Genomic DNA, 19546 nt, shown 5'->3' with positions numbered 1-19546 from the left:
GTATAGCGATAAGAATACTGGGGGGGAAAAAAGTTCCCGATGTGACATAAAAAGTGGGAATTTAGACTGAAAATAAGACAAAAGAAAATGGGTAATTTTAGTCTGTATAACAACATAAGTTGGAATGTGAACTAGATATCTGAAACATGTTTCCTCGTATAGCATTATATGTTATTGTTTGGTTGCTGATGGCCACGATGATATATATATATATATATATATATATATATATATATATATATATATATATATATATATATATATATATATATATTATCGCTAGGTATTGTTCTGTCTCTGTTATTGTTAATACTTTTAGTGTTCTAATAATCACACAGGCTTGTTAACGCTCTGTATTTATTTATGATATGATCCTCGCCAACAGTGCCACGAACAATAAGAGAATGAAGGAGCAGGTGGCGCTTGAGCTGCAGTTCGTCAACAGCAACTTGCAGCTGCTCAAGGAACAGCTGGCAGAGCTCAACAGCTCCGTGGAGATCTACCAGGGCACCGGGTCAGTACATAGCCACAAGCCACAAGCTGGACATTGCTCTGGCGGTGATCTCACGTATAGGAATGAAAAAAAGAAGCACATTTGTCACAGTTAACTTGAGGAAACCATTATTTGCATAAACAGAAACCATTATTTCATATGCATACACTTGGCCTAATGAAGAGTCCAATTATTTTTTCTGTCGCATAGTGTCGTATAATAATGTTTTAATTGCCTATTGTCTTATAAGTGTCTTATAAGTACTAGAGTAGTTATAAGATGCACACACTAATAAGAATTACTGTGATGACTATAAATGTCATAAATACAAGTACACATATACATAATGAATATATATTATGTCACTTCTTATTCTGTGCCATGGAGGTGCATGTCCCATACTACGTGAACGGGAGCAATAATGTGGTGTGTTTCTCCTGTGTGTTATGCAGGTCGAAAGGCAGCATCCCAATGATCCCACTGGGCCTCAAGGAGACCAAGGAAATCAACTTCAGGGAGCCATTTAAGGTAATGCTGATTACATTGCGTCATGTTATTTTTTTTCGGACTGGCAGCTCAGTATGCGGTGTGCAGTGTTGGTGGTGGCTAGGCTTATAGGATGTGGAGGAAGGGCTAGTAGACTAGGCTAAGGGGATGGGGAGGGAAGGATAGTAGGAGAGGGATATCTTGAACAAGTGGAGGTGAGTAGGGAACAGCCAGGAAGTCTAGAACAAGGACAGTTGGGTGGAGAGGAATAGAACAACCAGGAGGTATAGAGCAAGGGGAGCTGGGGAGGATAGATCAACCAGGAGGTACAGAGCAAGGGGAGCCCATAGGAGGGGGGAGGGGATCTGCGGCGGATAGAACAACCAGATCGTAGAACAAAGGGAATTTTAGAACATGTTGACCCGGAATCGCTGGTGCCCGGTGAGAGGAGCCAAGGTTCTCTTTTCTGAGAGAGAGAGAGAGAGAGAGAGAGAGAGAGAGAGAGAGAGAGAGAGAGAGAGAGAGAGAGAGAGAGAGAGAGGAGGGGGGCATCAGAAGACAGTTGTGTATCGAAGATGAGAGAAGCTTTGGAATCTGTGGTACTACAACAAGGGATACCAGAGGAGGTGAAGGGGAAGTCTTCAACTGGGCAGTACCGGAACATATAGGCAGAGCGTCTGAACATAAGCCATAGAAGAGATGTTAGAGAGAATACTGTAGCATGAGAAGACGAACATCATGGGGCCATTTTACAGCTGGAGGATGGAGCACAAAGGGCATTTATAGTTCGAATTAGTTGACGTAATTAGTTGCTGCTCGGTAAGTGATGCCCAGAAGTATCTTGCATCCTCTCAGGATTCGGTCTTATTGAAAACAAGACGCAGGACTAGACTTAAGTCTTCTTGTATATATACATATGGTTAGGTTGTACAATACTTATCCATCGTCTGGAAAAACTATATCTGTGGTGTCTACGTCTTTCAAAATATGGACATATATACATACAGTCTAGGTATCTTTTATTCAGATCGAAGTAAGAGGCTTGAGAACCATTAAGGGAAACACATGATATGCTTCATATTCATGAGAAAGAGTATGTGAAAACGGTGTAGAAAGTTGCTTAAAGTTGAACCATCAGGCTGTAGATGGCCAGGCCACAGATGCAGCATAGACGTATAATGTAGAGAAGTGGTGAGGTCTAGATGGCACAGGAGTCATATGCACTTCCTTCAGGTACGACGTGGCTGGTGTTATGTCGAATGATTGCAAAACCCCGGCACTCTGATTCATCTGCATCTGATAGGCTGCCTCCCTGACGTTCTGTGAGCCAGAGGACATATGGCGTTCTGTGATTTGGCAGTGTGACGTGTTGGTAAAGAACTGTCCATCCCTGTTGCAGGTTGAATGGTATAGCCATCTGGGTTGGACTTAGGCCTTGATGTTGAAGGTGGAGATGACGATGGCAGTGAGGAGGCCAACCATTGCTGGTGAGCCCAGAGGGGAAATCAGCTCAGTGCAGCAGAAGGGGGAAAAAATAACCCTTGCCTGTGGTTGACCCTGGAAAGATTGGCATTTTAGAGGGGATGGCTGGATCAGAAGAGGAGAGACTGGCAATTTAGAGGGGATGGCTGGACCAGAAGAGCCTGCAGCTGACTTCATAATAGTGAGTGGTGGGGGATAGAGAACCTTGAGGAACAGTGCACATAAAGTCGGCAGGACTGGCAGTAGGACATCCAATAGTTAGAACAGTCTTTAGAGCAAGCTTTGCTGCTTGGGATACCTAAGGTAAAGACCGTGTCATACTTGACACGGTCATGCCAGTAGGAGTATCAGGGTATCCAGTCCTAGGCAGTCATTGAAAATTACCTCTTGCTTACCACAGCATTTGATGGAGGGGTTTGGAAGTCCTTGTAACCAATTTAGAGGATGCTCTATAAAGCTGCTACTGCATCAACCTGGATGAAAACTTTGGTTGCAAGATGGAGTTCCCAGTGAAGATACGATGTGGCGGTTTAGGGATAGAACTGATATCAGCCAGTTCAGCACACGTAAAAGGGTTAGCAAAGTAATAGATTATGCTAGGGAGGAGTGCATCAGAGGAGCTGGGGAGGAGATCTGTTGGTCAATTCTTCAACAGAGAAATTCATATTTTTCTTCACTTGGGATGTCAAAGTGAACCAGAGGGAGGTTATCGATCCTGGCTGTAGGATAAGAGTGCACTATGAATAAAGCATTGACTTACTGGTAAAACCCTTTGACCTAGCTGTTGGTTGCTAGATGGGGAGATTGTGGTGAGTGATGAATAGTACCAAGAAACTGCTGAAGTTCCCCCAGAGGATTGACTTGAATTGGCGACCATGAGACTCTGTGTTGACGTTAGAAGGTACACCAAACTGGGATATCCATTCATGGAGGAAGGCAAGGCAGTAGTTCCTGCAGACTTCTTTCTTATCCAGCTCTAGTAGAGTTTTGAGTCAACCAGTGAAGTGGTCATTGCATTCCAGAAGGTATTTATTCAGCATGTGACATGGGTAGAGATCCAACAGGATTATCATACACCACTTTAAAACCAACTAGAAGAAAGGGAAAACTGTTGGAAAAATGCCTTGCAATGATGAACATTAGACTTCAGACACTGAAGGAGTGACCCTGTGCTCTGCTGGATGTCTGTGTTGGACTTGAGCTAGATGACTCGGCTCATTAAGGTGCTTCGTCACTCATAACACTAAAGTGGACAAGAAAATGGAAGGCATTGAAGATTTTTATGAGATTTGTGCCCTGGAAGATAAAGATGAAAAGATCCAGCTTGTGAAGAGTCTCTGGTAATGTTTAGTCCAGAGACAGGTGGAAGGACATTGATGATCTTGAAAACTGAAATTTGGGTGAGGACCCCATTTTTGCAAAATTAATCTCCACAGAAGATACATGGCTATATGTACTTGATCCACCCAGTGGACATAAGGATGGAACAGATGATTTTAGGTAGATAAAGAGATATATAGATAGATTGATAGACGGATAGGTTCAGCGGCTGAAATGTTTGAGGAAGATTCCAAAGATATATAGATAGCTTGATAGACAGATGATAAGTCAGTTAGGTTCAGCAGTTGAAATGTTTGAGGAAGATTCTGCAATTGATACCTTTCTTTTCATGAATAAACAAGTGATGCAGTAGAGATTTTCCTTGATAGAAAAACCCAGATATGGAATACATATTAAACATGTATTTTTAAAGAGGGCTTTATTTTTGTATTTTCAAAAAGGGCCTTTATTTTTGCATGTAGTATATAGATGTAAAGCAAAGATGTATTTAGTTATATATATATTAAACAAGATTTCTATTGATGCATATACTTTATATTTGCACAAGTACTGTTTAGTTTTCTTCTTCTTTTTGTAGATGTGTATGATGATCTTCATTGCATTACCCTTAAATCTTCCATATAATTTTGTTGTGGTTTCTTTGCAGGACTTCATTTTGGAACACTATAGTGAGGATCCAGACAAGTACGATGAGGCCATCACTGAGTTTATGGACCTCAGAGGGGTAAGTTGTTGATGTTTCAGGTTTTTTATTATTTCACACGCACATAGATATGAAGGGATAATGTGAATTCATCTATCTGTTTGCCTGTTTCACCCTCAATATGTGATTTTCTTTTCTTAAACAAATATAGAGATTTTGAATAATTGTGGAAATTTTCTTTGGATCTGGAGGATATGAAATCCTAATATGAGACAGATCACATAATCCTTTTGTGATAGAAGGACTTGCATTTATTGATGCATCCTATCAAAATTACGAATATTCACTTGAATTGACTGATATGTCCTAAAAGAACATAGAGTAACAGGTATAGGATTTTCATTTTTGTGGATTACCTGTTTAGCTCTTTTAAACAGCTACATAGTCCCGTCACAAGTGGTTGCCTCTGAAGCATATTTTTATTGTTTCAAGCCAGTATTCTTTTTTACAAACACTAATTAAGTTTACCTGATTGCCTTGTCTGCTACATAAGGAACTGCTGCCATTTCTTTGTGCTGTTTTATGTTGATTAGCCAATAGCTCATGTCCTTATTTTTCTCTACAGAAGATTATTAACAGTCATCGTCTTTACTTAGGTATTTGCTATTTATCAAAAAGGAAAGAACATGATATGAATAATATGAAATGTAATTTGATCCTTATACTGTTACATATTTATGCTCTGCCCAGTATATGAAATGTTTTCACGAAGTTGAAAAAAAATATACTAAATACTCAAATAGTGGCATTGAACTGAATTACTCTTCCTGAATTAGGTAATGTAGTACATAGGATGATAAGAAATTCCTCACTTATGTTGAGAGCTTTTTGAAGTTGCTTTTATCAGCTGAAACAGGCTGGCTGATTTATGAAGTATGTAATTACCTATTCATACTGTACAGGCAGGGAGTGTTACACTTATGGGGCCCCATCTCTTGAACATTCTCTACTATCATACACCCTCTTAAATTTATGTTCTTTTTCATTCATCCAATACTCGTATTATGAAAGTATTTCTTTACATCCTTGTTGACAAGTTTTTTATATAATTTCATACTTGGTCCTCTGGTTGCTCTATCCCTACACCTCTCAAAGACCTGTTCACTCTCCATGTCATCAGTCACTTATAAAAACTTAAAGGTTGTAATCAGGTCACCACTCTCTCTTCTCTCATCCAAGGTGGGGAGATATAAAGTCTCCAGCCCTTCCCTGTAACTCAGCTCTCTTAATTCATGCATAGCTGCCAGATCAAAGGTCTTCAGTATTCTTTTTTTCACTATCACTGTTACCCCTTCTTTGTAACCCTGCAGATTTGGTCACCATTATTGGAAAGCTCACTCACTTCATCCAAATCAACTTGCATCAAAATTCCATTTATTAAGGGGTATCCTTTGGTGCTACTGGAATGTAGTGTTGTCTTACTCCATATTCTGAAATCTTGTTAGGCATTGATCACTAGAGGCTGAATGCATGACTAACAACACTGCATAGTTGATTATCAAGTTGGTAATATGTTCTTTGGCATCTCTGCTACAGACATGAAGAATTCAAAATTTATTGACCAGATAGTCAGTGAAAGTGTTGAAGGTACTTGTCGGTTATGAAGAGGAAGAATGTTGCATTCAAGCCATTGTGGAGAGAGAGAAAACAATTTTGATGTATCAGAACTTGATGGCAAGATTGAGAGGAGGAATTCTAAAATATTTTGTACAGTGTATCTGTAATACAAAGTAAAAGATATAGTATCTCTTGCAGATAATGGAGATGTAGTTTTAAGAATTTACTACTCATTTATTTTTACTGATTAGTTCATTTGAAATGCAGTTTAGAAGACTGCTTGCTGAAGGAAATAATATTTTGTCACTGAAAACATTCCAGTGCTATAACTTAGTGGGTTTTTAATTATTGCATATAATAATGGAGGATGGATGTGCTGGAAATGAGATGTTTGAGGACAATATGTGGTGTGAGGTGGTTTGATCGAGTAAGTAACGTAAGGGTAAGAGAGATGTGTGGAAATAAAAAGAGCGTGGTTGAGAGAGCAGAAGAGGGTGTTTTGAAATGGTTCATGCACATGGAGAGAATGAGTGAGGAAAGATTGACCAAGAGAATATATGTGTCGGAGGTGGAGGGAACGAGGAGAAGTGGGAGACCAAATTGGAGGTGGAAAGATGGAGTGAAAAAGATTTTGTGTGATCGGGGCCTGAACATGCAGGAGGGTGAAAGGAGGGCAAGGAATAGAGTGAATTGGAGCGATGTGGTATACCGGGGTTGACGTGCTGTCAGTGGATTGAATCAAGGCATGTGAAGCGTCTGGGGTAAACCATGGAAAGCTGTGTAGGTATGTATATTTGCGTGTGTGGACGTATGTATATACATGTGTATGGGGGTGGGTTGGGCCATTTCTTTCGTCTGTTTCCTTGCGCTACCTCGCAAACGTGGGAGACAGCGACAAAGCAAAAAAAAAAAAAAAAAAAAAAAAAATAATTTGTTGCATTGAAAAACCTGAAGTAAATGGGAGATAGAAAATAAAATTTTTTATGCAATTCATCACTGTTATACAATGCAATTAGGTTTAATGAGCTGATTAAGTGTTATGTGTTGTTTTTTTGTACTTCTGTTGATCATATTGATTCACTGTAAATTACTTTCAGTGAAGTGTATAGTGTGTATATTAATTTTGTATTATCTTGCAGGCTATGCGCACACCAGAGCGGGATGAATCTGGGGTTGCCCTCCTGTTTGAGTATTTCAACCAACTTTATTTTATAGACAGACGTTTCTTCCCTCCAGACAGGTCACTTGGCATATACTTTGAATGGTAATTTATTGAAAGTTTGTTGAAATACAGATTTCATTAACTGAAGGATGATAAATAGATTTACTGAAAATCTTGTATTTTTGTATTGTGAGGTTTTTGTCACTAAATGTACTTTATTAATTGTTAAAAAACTGATGAATTTAATCATTTGTCTAGCAAAGGACACAAATTGGATGTGCACTGAAAGCTGTTGTGATTAGAAAGAAATTGATTCACATAGTATAAGAAGATTGCTTTAGGGAGTATTTGTCCTAACTTTGATGTATGGTTGTGAAACCTTTGTTTATATAGGTCAGGGTAAGTAAGAAATGAGAGCAGCAGAGATGGATAACTGAAGTAGTATGATGGAAATTAGGACATAGTTGAGACTATGTGCAGAGGATATCTGGATAAAGAATCATGAAATAGGGCCATGGCTGAAAGGTCTGTAAGATGATACAGTAGTCTAGATAATGATATGGTAGTGTAGATGATAAGAAAGATGATAAGTTGTTCAAGCAGATATATACGAGACATACCCACTTTACTTGGGGTGTATCAGATACATTTGGTTCATGTGCAGAATATTCTTTGGATTGTGCACCATTACACCTTTAATGATAATGATCCAACTTTACAGCTGATATACCTCTCATAATGGTACTAACAAGCTAAAATAATGATGATATGGTAAGATTGATTGTAACAGTACATGTATTGCTGTAATGAAATCCTTTAAATGTTTTTTCAAAATAGATATTTTTATATCATTCACGAATTATGTGGTCCTAGTTTGATGGACCATGTGTATGATGCCTCTACAGATGAATGATTTTATACTAATCAGAACAATGAATCCCCTTCTAAATTGGTAAATACATAAGGATTAATGTTATGTGATGTGTGTGATGGAGGCTGAAAGTTCAAGGTTCAGAGGATGCTGCATGGGGTTACTGAACAGAGATTGGCAGTGAAATAGCACATGGTACATTAGATGAAATGGCAAAGGTGCATATAGACAACCACACTCATTCATCAACACAGGAACAGTTGAGACAAGAAATGGCAGCATGTTAGGAACTGGGAGCATTGTGCTTTACAGGTTTAGGAACTAATGTATGTAAACACTTTTTTTTTTCTTTTTTTGCTGTGTGAATTTCTGATCTGAAAATTGTTGGGTATCATAGGTTTTTTGATAGGTCGAGACTGAATAAGCAGGAATGTCCTGTAGTAGTATACTTGAAGGTACAAGAAGAGATGGACTGCAGAAAAAAATGGATAGATACAGTATTTGGTTGGCAGCCAATGACCAGGGAGGCCTATTACCAGTACTACCTACCTGGGTATCAGGAGGGTTAGTGATATCTGCTTAGTGAGACAGCTCTTTAGTGGTTGTCAAGTTGCACTCCTGTGACCCAGGTAGCTGTGTTTTCTTTCTGCCTCACTAACATTTGACCTGCTGTCATTCTGTCCACAAACATACAATCTCTTTTGAGAGCGCTTAACTCAAGCAGCTCATTCTTCGTAACTCTAGATTTTCCTGCGGTGAGCACTGTGTGCTAGCCCTGCCTTTTGACAAATTGGAAGGAACAGTAGATAGAGGTAGTAGTTAAGAACATAAGACAGGAGCATTAGGTAGAAACACTAGTTAGAAGTAGTAGGTAGGAGCATTAGATAGATATAGTCATTAGGAACATTAGGTAGGAGCTTCTGCAAATACTGTGCTAGACTTGCCCTCTGCCAGTGGCCTGTTAAGGGTGAGGCACTTCAGGCTAAGAAGCAGCACTGGAGCTCTTTAGTTATGGAGACTTTGTTGCCGTGCCACCTCTTTGAGGGAGTTCTTATTGGAAGTGTCAGAGATATAGATAGATAGACACTCAAAGATTTATTTGAATGAGGTTTCTTGAGGAATTACTGGAGGTAGAGTACAATTGAAGCATTTAGTGTAAAGGGGTGGTGTGTATGGAGATGATGGCCACGTTACAAAGTAAAAAGGGAGAATTTTTTGACGTTTGAAGATACACATTTCACTTTTATTCCTATTAGGTATGATTTGAGGGTCTGTATGAGTGATTTTAGAGGCATTGTGTACATGATCCTTTCCAAGGAATTGGTAATGAGGTTAATGATGATTTACAGGTGGTTAGCCATGGTTGCAGAATATATACAGTATACAACAAATTAGGTAAAGCTGACATTGATTTTTACTTTGCTCTTTATCATACTTCAATTTAGGTGACTTAACTAGTCTGATCACTCTTGTTAGAAAAAGAGATGGACTCATTTATTCTTTTGTCCAGGTACGATTCTCTGACAGGAACGCCAAGCTGCCAACGAACAGTTGCATTTGAGAAGGCATGTGTGCTCTTCAACCTTGGGGCTCTGTACACTCAGCTTGGAGCACGTCATGACAGAACCTCAGCTGCAGGACTGGATGCAGCAGTGAACAACTTTCTGCGGGCAGCTGGGATGTTCCGTTACCTCCATGACACTTTTACAAATGCACCATCTAAAGATCTAAGTCCAGAAGTTCTTGATATGCTCATTCACTTGATGCTGGTAAGTTTACAGTTTTGGAGTTTTGTAGCTATTTAGTTAATCACTCTGCTTTATAAGGCATTTTTAAAGTTAGGTATTGTTTGAAATCATTTTAAGTTGAAAGAAATTGTCTCTCTAAACAGTAATTAACACTGAAGTTAGGCCACATTATGAAAAACTTATTACCTTCATTTTGCAGAGAAGCACATGCTTTCCTTGATTTGTCAGTTGAAACTATCCTACAATTTTTATTCCATCCTTAGGCTCAAGCTCGGGAGTGTCTGCACGAAAAGGCACTGCTGGGCCATAGTGAGGACATGGAGACTGTTATAGAGCTATCCCAGGAGGCAGCTCAGGTTGCACAGGAGTACTCACAGGTATGTCAAAAGAACCTCTCATAGGTTCTGGCCATTTTTTTGAATTTTTGTTGTTTATTATTATTGGTATCATTACATGAAGTAGCCAATCTATTCAGTCTTGAAATTTTGGTGAGAATAAAAGATCTAATACTTACATTGCTTCCAGGAACGCTAGTATACTGAGGAAGGTTTTGGTTATGCTTGCCTTGCCCAGGGATTTTATCATAATTTCTGAACTCCACTTTCTTTTCATCAACTTTAGTTATCAAAGAAGAAGGCGAGTGAAGTGTAACTGTAAAAACAAATAGGACTATGATACAGGCAGTAAGCTCTAAACATTTTGTTAGAGCAGAGGAGCTAAACCTTTCTCTCTTTTCTTTCTCACTCTTTCTTTGCATTTTCTCATAACTTGAAATGGAATTTCAATGGTAAATTTTGTTCCCTTTTGCTGTCCTCAATCCATCATAGTATATACTTTGCATTTTTTAGCTCTCTTGTTCTTCATTTATACTAAAGTGCATATAAGAATTATCTCTAAACTTTTGCTTTGTCTTCCATACAATATACTTATCTTGACAGTTTCTTTTTGTTCGAAATATTAAATCATACTCAAATCATGTAACCTGGCAAAACTATCAGTATGTCTGTATCTCTGATGCCCATTCCCTTTGGGAACTCCCTCGTGGGGGTGGCCATGGCAAAAGACTCTTTGTACATAGTGACCTCCAGAGTTGCTTCTTATCTGTGTGGCAGAGGGCAGCTCTAGCATAGTGTTGTAGAAGCTCCCACCTAAATGCTCCTACCAACTACTTCTACTTAATTTGTCTACCTTATGCTCTTGTCTAATGTTCCAACCTAATACTACTTAATGCTTCCATATAATGAACCCACGTACTACTTCTACCTACTGTTTCTATCTAATGCTCCTATCTACTACTTCTGTCTATTGCTCCTACCATTTTGCCAAAAGTTAGAGCTAGTGCATGGTGTTTACTGCAGAAAGGTGTAGTTACGAAGAGTGAGTTAAGTGTTGTCAAATGGTATGTGTGACAAGGAGATATTGCATGTTTGTGGAAAGAATATTTGCAGTCCACATGTGGATGAAGTAAGAAAAAGAAAAAAAGAAAGATAGCTACCTGGGTCAGAGGAGTGCAACTTGATAATCACAGAAGTGGTGGTTCACTACACAGTCATTACTAATCCTCCTGACACTCAGGCAGACAGGTGGCAAAACTTGTGAAAATTCTTTTCCTCTGTGTTATCCATCATGCATATTTCTCTGTCCAAAGATATATTGTTCAGAAATAATTCATGCAATAGATATCACTGTGATACCTGGCTGCTGATTTATTAGTCTTGCTTTTCAGATATTAAACTCACTGTCCTTTTTGCAGTATTCATCTTCATTGTTCTTTGTCTCTCAATAGTACCTGAATCTCTTTAAATAAACAAAACTGGATGTTAATAAGAACTTAAGAAATAGTATTCTGGTAACTTTAGAAAGCTTAATAATACTTGAGAGGATAACTTATATTCTAAGATATCTACTTTTCAGGTGTTGAAGACCATCTCTAGTGCATCAGTGAAGGATTATGTTCCTGTTTCATGGGTCAGTTTGGTGCACATCAAGACAGAATACTACAGAGCTAGTGCTCACTACCATATGGCTGAAGCATTACTTACTCTTCAGATGGAAGGAAAAGACTTGGAGCAGCTTAACATTAGGGTTCAAGATGCTCTGCAATATGTTCATCTACCACCTGTTAACAACACCACCTTGGATATTAGTGTTCCTACAACCCATCAAGAACGTGTCCTTCTCGGTAAGTTAATGGTTGTCTGTGGTAATGGATTTTTCTTCATTGTATCATGATAATAATTTTCATGGTACACAAAGAAAATAATCTAGATACAAAAGGAAGCAAGTGGAGTAATTAGAACTTTATCAAAAGAATAAAAGTAATTGACATGTTTTTTACAAATGTAAACTTAATTGACTTTGTAGAAATTCATTGGCTGAAAAGAAGGTTTTGAATGTGATGCAGAAAGAAATCTCAGGAGAATATGGAATTATGAAGGGAGAGATTAATGAATTAAAGTTGCATCATTGAGAGGTTTTGCAAAGAAGCATGTGGAGAAAATGGGTATATAAATGTCTTTGAAGGATGTATGTGGAGGAAATGGGTGTAGGAGCAATTACCAGAGTTAATTTTAGTGCTGTTAGTATAAGTTGACAAAATGGGAGGGCCTTTGTAACATAGAACAAGTAGGGTTTAATGTGCATGTAACTAGAGTAACTAGAAGAAGAACATTCTTCATTTCACTTTGTTTTTGTTGTTAGGAACTTTGTTTAATTCATTATGGGGTGTTAAGTCATCCTTTTCAAGGATTATAGTTTAATAATGAGAGATGTTTTGATGATGTATGACTATTTAATTAAAATTTGCAGTAGAATGTAACCTCTTCTGTATTTGGTGGGCACTGTGGGCACAATACAGCTTTGTACCTGTGCACTGTGACAATGCCATTTTCGTTTATTCACATATCACCATTCTGTTCCTTTTATCTAGATTTCCAGTTGTCTCATGAATAATGTACATCTCCTATCATCTATGTACATGATTTTTCTTGCATGTAACATCAGTAATTGTTTCATAAGGTCTGGCTCATTGTCGTGAGTCGGTGCTAGTTCATGAGGAGGCAATGCGACAGCAGCGAATGTGTCGGGAACTTAGGAAGAAGTCTGCTCTATCAGAAGTTTTGCGCTTTGGTCACGAGATGGCTGTTCACCTTCTGGATCTTTATTCAGAAGAAGAAGATTTACTAAATGTACTGGACCCACCACCTATTGCATGTAAGTATTGGTTTAAAATGAACAGAATTGCAGGCTTTTCAGCCTCTCTTTGGGAATAATTTTGTAATGTTTGGCTGTTACTTTTAAGGTTTAATTCTTAAGATGGAAAAAAAAATATCATTATGAACATGTTTTTTTTATTGAGCCAGATAAATGCTTGAAACAATATATTACTTTTACCTCTATATTGGGTTTCTTGTCATTTAAAGGAGGGCAGTTAACACAGTGTGTAGACACTTCAACTGCTGATCATTACAGTACCGGTAAGTTTGAGACTTGAGAATGATGCCTGAAGCTTTGTTTGAAGGACTGTGCATGCTAAATTGGTTCTTGAATAAGTGAAGCAGCCAGTCATCATATGGACACAATCAGAAATAACACAGATGAAATTTTAAGACTGTATGAGGAAGTAATTACATGGGGTGAGACAGAAAGATGATATGGGAAAAAATTTCAGTAAATAATAGGCATTTTAAAAGACAGAGTTTAGTTTGGAGTTTGTGAGTGTGTGCAAGTTCAACTGTGGGGTTGCAAGTTAGAGTGCAGCCAAAGAATAATTATTTGGAGAAAGAGCACTTTTCAGCAATGTCCCATTAGTGATATTGATAAACTTACATTTATGTCAATTAATGATGGAATAAAACTTTTGAAATTTCAAGGGCACATTGCTCTGCAGTTATAAAATCTCACAGCAGCTTTGTGTTCAATCACATTTTGCATATGGTAATGCTGCAATGTACAGTAATAATATGATATGCTGTAAATAGGGATGTTAGTCTCTCTTGATATTCACCTTTGCATAATGAAAAATTAACAAGATCATAATATGGTAGACTGTATTTTCTTTAACACACATCGGACGTAAATTGAGGTTGAGTATGAATGAATCGAAAGGCATTATATATTTGATCGAGCCCATGCAAATGAGAATGGAACTTAAGCCGATTGTCAAATATGTAGATAAAAAATTTGGAACTTGCGAGATATTTTTTATTTATTATACTTTGTCGCTGTCTCCCGCGTTTGCGAGGTAGCGCAAGGAAACAGACGAAAGAAATGGCCCAACCCCCCCCCCCCCCATACACATGTATATACATACGTCCACACACGCAAATATACATACCTACACAGCTTTCCATGGTTTACCCCAGACGCTTCACATGCCTTGATTCAATCCACTGACAGCACGTCAACCCCGGTATACCACATCGCTCCAATTCACTCTATTCCTTGCCCTCCTTTCAACCTCCTGCATGTTCAGGCCCCGATCACACAAAATCTTTTTCACTCCATCTATCCACCTCCAATTTGGTCTCCCTCTTCTCCTTGTTCCCTCCACCTCCGACACATATATCCTCTTGGTCAATCTTTCCTCACTCATCCTCTCCATGTGCCCAAACCACTTCAAAACACCCTCTTCTGCTCTCTCAACCACGCTCTTTTTATTTCCACACATCTCTCTTACCCTTACGTTACTCACTCGATCAAACCACCTCACACCACACATTGTCCTCAAACATCTCATTTCCAGCACATCCATCCTCCTGCGCACAACTCTATCCATAGCCCACGCCTCGCAACCATACAACATTGTTGGAACCACTATTCCTTCAAACATACCCATTTTTGCTTTCCGGGATAATGTTCTCGACTTCCACACATTCTTCAAGGCCCCCAGAATTTTCGCCCCCTCCCCCACTCTATGATCCACTTCCGCTTCCATGGTTCCATCCGCTGCCAGATCCACTCCCAGATATCTAAAACACTTCACTTCCTCCAGTTTTTCTCCATTCAAACTCACCTCCCAATTGACTTGACCCTCAACCATACTGTACCTAATAACCTAATAAATAAATAAAAAATAGTTTGCATTATGCATTTAAGACTGCAGTTATAGGGTATTGTGTAGGATCTATATTGTGTTGGGTATTTTGAAAGAACTTTCAAGATAATGAAAGGCTTTCTCCCAGGTAGTCCGGTACTTAAGAGAGTTTACTGTACTTCCTACTCAGTGACAACATCCTGTTTACTAAATGAGTTTGCCCTTTTTAAGAATTAGTTAATTATTGTTTTTCATAACATGTACTGCATGGAAGTTTTCTTTATTTTACAGCAGCAACAAAGTTCCAGCTTTCCCTTACTGCTCCAGACTTCTCACAGCACCGTGTAGAAGACATTTTTAAGCTCTTAGGCCCAGTGGCAGTGTTCTCTGCTAAGCACCAGTGGTCTGCGCCACGGCCTGTCTCGCTGACACGAACTCCCACTCAAGGTTTTGGCTTTTCAGTAAGAGGAGATGCACCTGTAGTCATAGCTGGTGTTGACAGAGGCAGCTTAGCAGAGGTATGTCCTATTGTGCCTTTTAAAAGAATATCAGAAAGAGAGAAAAAAAAAATGGCTGATTGCCAGCATAATTCAATGTCAGTGCTTCTTCAGTCTGAGGGTTAAGGAAAGTGTTCACTGCTAACCTAGTTATGTCTTGTCATCAATGGATGAAAATTAGTAGCTTCCAAAGGAGTCCTTTATTTTGTTGATGGAGCTTAACCTTGAAACTGTAAGACTCCATAAAAGTGGTGGTGGGGTTATATACTTAAATGAAATATATACCAAACATAAGTAGAAATTATCTGTCTGTGATATATCCTGTATTCTTGTATGCTTTTCCTCTCATGATTAGTTTTTTTTCAGAGAGCTGGCATGAACGAGGGTGACTTGGTGGTGTGTATTGGGACCCGTGATGTTAAATGGATGCCACATGATGAGGTGGTGTGCCTCATTCGTGATTCTGGCAACACACTCGGTCTAACACTCGTCACCCCTTGTGACAAAACTTACTACAAATTACCAAAAGTAAGTTCCTCATAAGCCTGTGAGAAATCCATCAGTTTATGAGGATCATTTTATTATGTAATTCTCCACTGTCCACACTGATTGTTGTATGTATGTTATCATGTAGAGTATAGGTTAAATGGTTATACAACCAAAGACTAGATGGATAATCACTGGTTTAAAACATACCTTAAAAGATTATATTTAAAAAACAATTTAATGTTGGTTCAAGTAAAATGGTTTTAAAAAACTGACTTTAATAAATGATTTGAGTACAATGATTTCAAGAAACTGCAACTTTAATCACAGTTAACTTCATAATTAGTAATAAAGCATAAAACATGACTTCTTATGCTATGTTTTTCAACATTTCAATAGCTTTTGCAATAGGAAGGTTAGGCGTAATAGATTTATGAGTTATATAAAATGCTGATGTAGTAAGTAAGGGAACTGCTGAAAACAGTTATACAGGATGAATCTTACTTTGTGACTGTTAGCTATGCAGAGCAACATTAACATGCTGTATGGAATGATATGTTTTGCTTAGCATACTGTATTTTTAGTGAACTGGTGGTTAAAACTCACTTTTATAGTTAAGAGTGACACTGCATAATTAAACCAAAAGCTTAACTGATTTCAGATCTGGGCACATTTATCTTTTTTGTACATGCTTTCTAGAAATAACAGTATATGTTACATGCTTTCTAGAAATAACAGTATATGTTGTATGTGCTTTCTTTAATAAAGTATGTAGCATGTATACATCTAGAAAATGCAAATTAGAAAAGTTCCATGGGAAATTTGATTCTCTAAGTAGACATGGAAGATGGATAATGATGTTAAGAGCTTTCATAATGAAAGCAGTGCTTGTGTTCAATTATGTGGTAATGTGAATGAGTTGTTTGAACAAGTGTTGGAATGTATGAGTGCTGACTGCTGTCTTTATCATAGTTTGTGGTTATCACAGATGAGCGATGAGCTGCTTAGGCAGCCTTAACCTTTTACATAATTCATTTTATGTGATAGCCAGGCCATTATACATACTTCTTCAGTCAGCGTTTTAAACAGTGCAGGTAGAGCTTAGTACATGAAGTGAAGGAGGTTGGCAACTAAAGTGTTTTGGAAAAATTATAGATATGTTAATGTGCTCTTAATGCAGGAAGGAGGCAGACAAGATAGGCAACAGATGGGTAGAAAAATTGAGTAAAGAGAAAAGATCTTTGTTATAACATGCAGCATTTTGATAATTATCTCATTCATCACATTGCTCAAGAATTTGACAGTGAAACTATAATTTACAGAGTAAGAGTTTAAAGGACATATCTCCACACTCTACCACAAGCAGTAGTAGTGGAGTCAGCAGCAGTAGCAGCAACAGCAGCACTAGCAGTCATTTTGGGTCTGTCAACAGTTCAACACTATCAGCCAAAGAAAAGGAAAAACGAAATAGCTGGAACCCCTTCAAGCGATCAGCATCAAGAGATAAACTTAAATCAGATTCTCTTATTGACTGCAATGTTATTTTACGGTAAATGGACTCATTACCAAAGATCCTTGTAAAATTTGATTTATTTAGTGTATTTATACTCACACTTCAAGTTACTCTTACATATCATTGAGCTAATCTGCGAAATCAGTATTACTTTGAAGAGTGATGGAATATGTTATAAAACCCTGGACCATACAAGAAATTTGTAGCTTTCATTAATTCATTTACTGAAATTAATTACATTGTTTTGCAAAAATTATTTTGTCAAAATCATCTGAACTCATTAGTTTAATTTTTAGATGCAAATTTCAGCCAGATTTTTATTAAATGATTTTATTTTGGTATATATATCAAAATGTTCCATTTTAAAGCAAGGCTGATCATGCAGAATCACCTCCAACCTCCAAAGTGACAGTACCTTTCATTCTTGCATCCTTCTTGTGCCATTAGGTTTTTATTTTTTTGCTGTTAAACTTCTTTAATGGCTGAGTCTTAAGAGTAGATATAAAGTTATTAACCTTCCGGTTTCTGTGATAAAAATGTTGCCCCATTTGCCAATTACTTGTTATTTTGATTAACAGGTGACAGTAAAGATATAATTGACCAACATGAATGTTATCCTTGGTGTACATTCTGCTTTGACAGTGTTGTTTTTACTGGTTTCAGTCTTTTGAATGAAATGTTCATATATACTAAATATTTTATAATGTTGATTACAAAGAACAGGTGTGCTGTAGCTTTGTATGTGTATTAAAATGATTCAGTTCTTTATTGAGGAAGTTAAGCAACATTATCTTAACTCATTTTTTGGAAATATCTCTTCTGTATTAACAAAATCTATTAGGTGATGAAAGTACAGGATGATACTCATGAAAACATTTTCTGCTGAAGGTGTGGGTTCAGCTGGCCAGTGCCTTGTGCCTCAGATTGCCTGTATGGTGCATGAAATTATTATAGGGTAAATTTATTGTTGTTAAGACACTTAATAGATTTGATATTCAAATCATAAAACTTTTCAAAGGGAGCATGAAGGAACCAACACATAATTGGTTTAGTTAATTACAGATAAACAGTAGAATCTTCTCATATAGCATGTTCTATGTCTGACCATGTAGCCAGTTATTATCAGCTTTAGGTGTTTTATTTGTGAAGAGTAACCACATATAGTATATTTATGTTGCCATATATGTATACATATTAATCAGTGCAGAGATGGTTTCTATGATGCAGATTGCACAAAAGTTAAATGCCAATTCTTGTATCCAAGTCTACTTGGCCAATTTTTTTTTTCTGTGTGATGAATGTTGGGAGGTTAATTATCACTATAAGTAATCTTATATGTGTACAGAAATCTACAACAAAGTGGATTACACATATAAGTTAGGTCCAAGAATTTTCTTCTTGCAAAGTCAGTATTAATCATTATAAAACCTGTTTACTTAATCTTTTGTATTATAAAGACCTTGATGAAATTTTCAGGGAATTAAAACTTTAAGTAGTTCTAGAGTCGCTTGTAACTAAATGGCTCCTTGTTATATAAGAGTTTGCCCACTTTTCATCTAGACTGGGGTCCAATTTACTCGGTGTTGTAAATCTGTAAGAAATTGTATGTTAGCCCTATGTGTGAACCAACTATAATGCTTGGTTTGCAAAGGAAAGTGGCATTAAAACATATTCAGAACACAGTATGACTTATCATTTAATGAATGATGTAGCTCAAATAATTTCTTATAAGGTGCATTTATTAGTTGAATTTTTCAAGTTTATTATTCTATATGTGATTTTCAGGAGTGATGTGTTAAATGTAGGTAATTACACACATACACATACATACATACACAAATTTTGAATTGTTTACTTCATCTTGTCTTCCTTGTAAATATATACCACTTGCTTCAAACATATGTGAATGTATTTGTTTATAATTAGATATATGTAAGTGTATTTGTACATAAATGTATATTGATGTAAATGGAAATACTTTCATTGAACCTATATGATCAATGCTGAGATAATTTCTGACATATATTTTTTTGATTTTGCCATTGTAAAATAGGGTTATATAAATTATTTTAACTAAAGCTTCCTGAATTATTTGTGTAACTAAAAGAGATGTAACCATGTATGTAATCATATTTGTACATAATAAAAATAATGAATTTAATGTGCATTTAT

The 19546-nt window shown here is 37.3% G+C and overlaps 1 protein-coding gene across 2 annotated transcripts in view; it reads left to right on the top strand.

Annotated features, from left to right (window-relative positions):
* Positions 1-19535, top strand: part of Rhp (GTP-Rho-binding protein rhophilin) — a 117317-nt gene extending 97782 nt beyond the window's left edge. For both annotated transcript variants that reach the window (XM_071679304.1, XM_071679305.1), the window contains exons 3-13: positions 386-514; positions 946-1021; positions 4449-4526; positions 7202-7326; positions 9606-9864; positions 10107-10220; positions 11758-12025; positions 12862-13056; positions 15170-15396; positions 15742-15903; positions 17184-19535. In XM_071679304.1, the coding sequence (XP_071535405.1) occupies positions 386-514; positions 946-1021; positions 4449-4526; positions 7202-7326; positions 9606-9864; positions 10107-10220; positions 11758-12025; positions 12862-13056; positions 15170-15396; positions 15742-15903; positions 17184-17414 (1864 nt within the window). In that variant the 3' untranslated portion in view covers positions 17415-19535. The remainder of the gene's footprint in view (positions 1-385; positions 515-945; positions 1022-4448; positions 4527-7201; positions 7327-9605; positions 9865-10106; positions 10221-11757; positions 12026-12861; positions 13057-15169; positions 15397-15741; positions 15904-17183) is intronic.
* Positions 19536-19546: the final 11 nt, after the last annotated feature.

The sequence above is a fragment of the Panulirus ornatus genome, chromosome 29, assembly GCF_036320965.1.
Source record: "Panulirus ornatus isolate Po-2019 chromosome 29, ASM3632096v1, whole genome shotgun sequence".
Classification (NCBI taxonomy): domain Eukaryota; kingdom Metazoa; phylum Arthropoda; class Malacostraca; order Decapoda; family Palinuridae; genus Panulirus; species Panulirus ornatus.
Note: the sequence above shows the minus strand (reverse complement) of the source record. Positions and strands in the feature narration are given on the sequence as shown.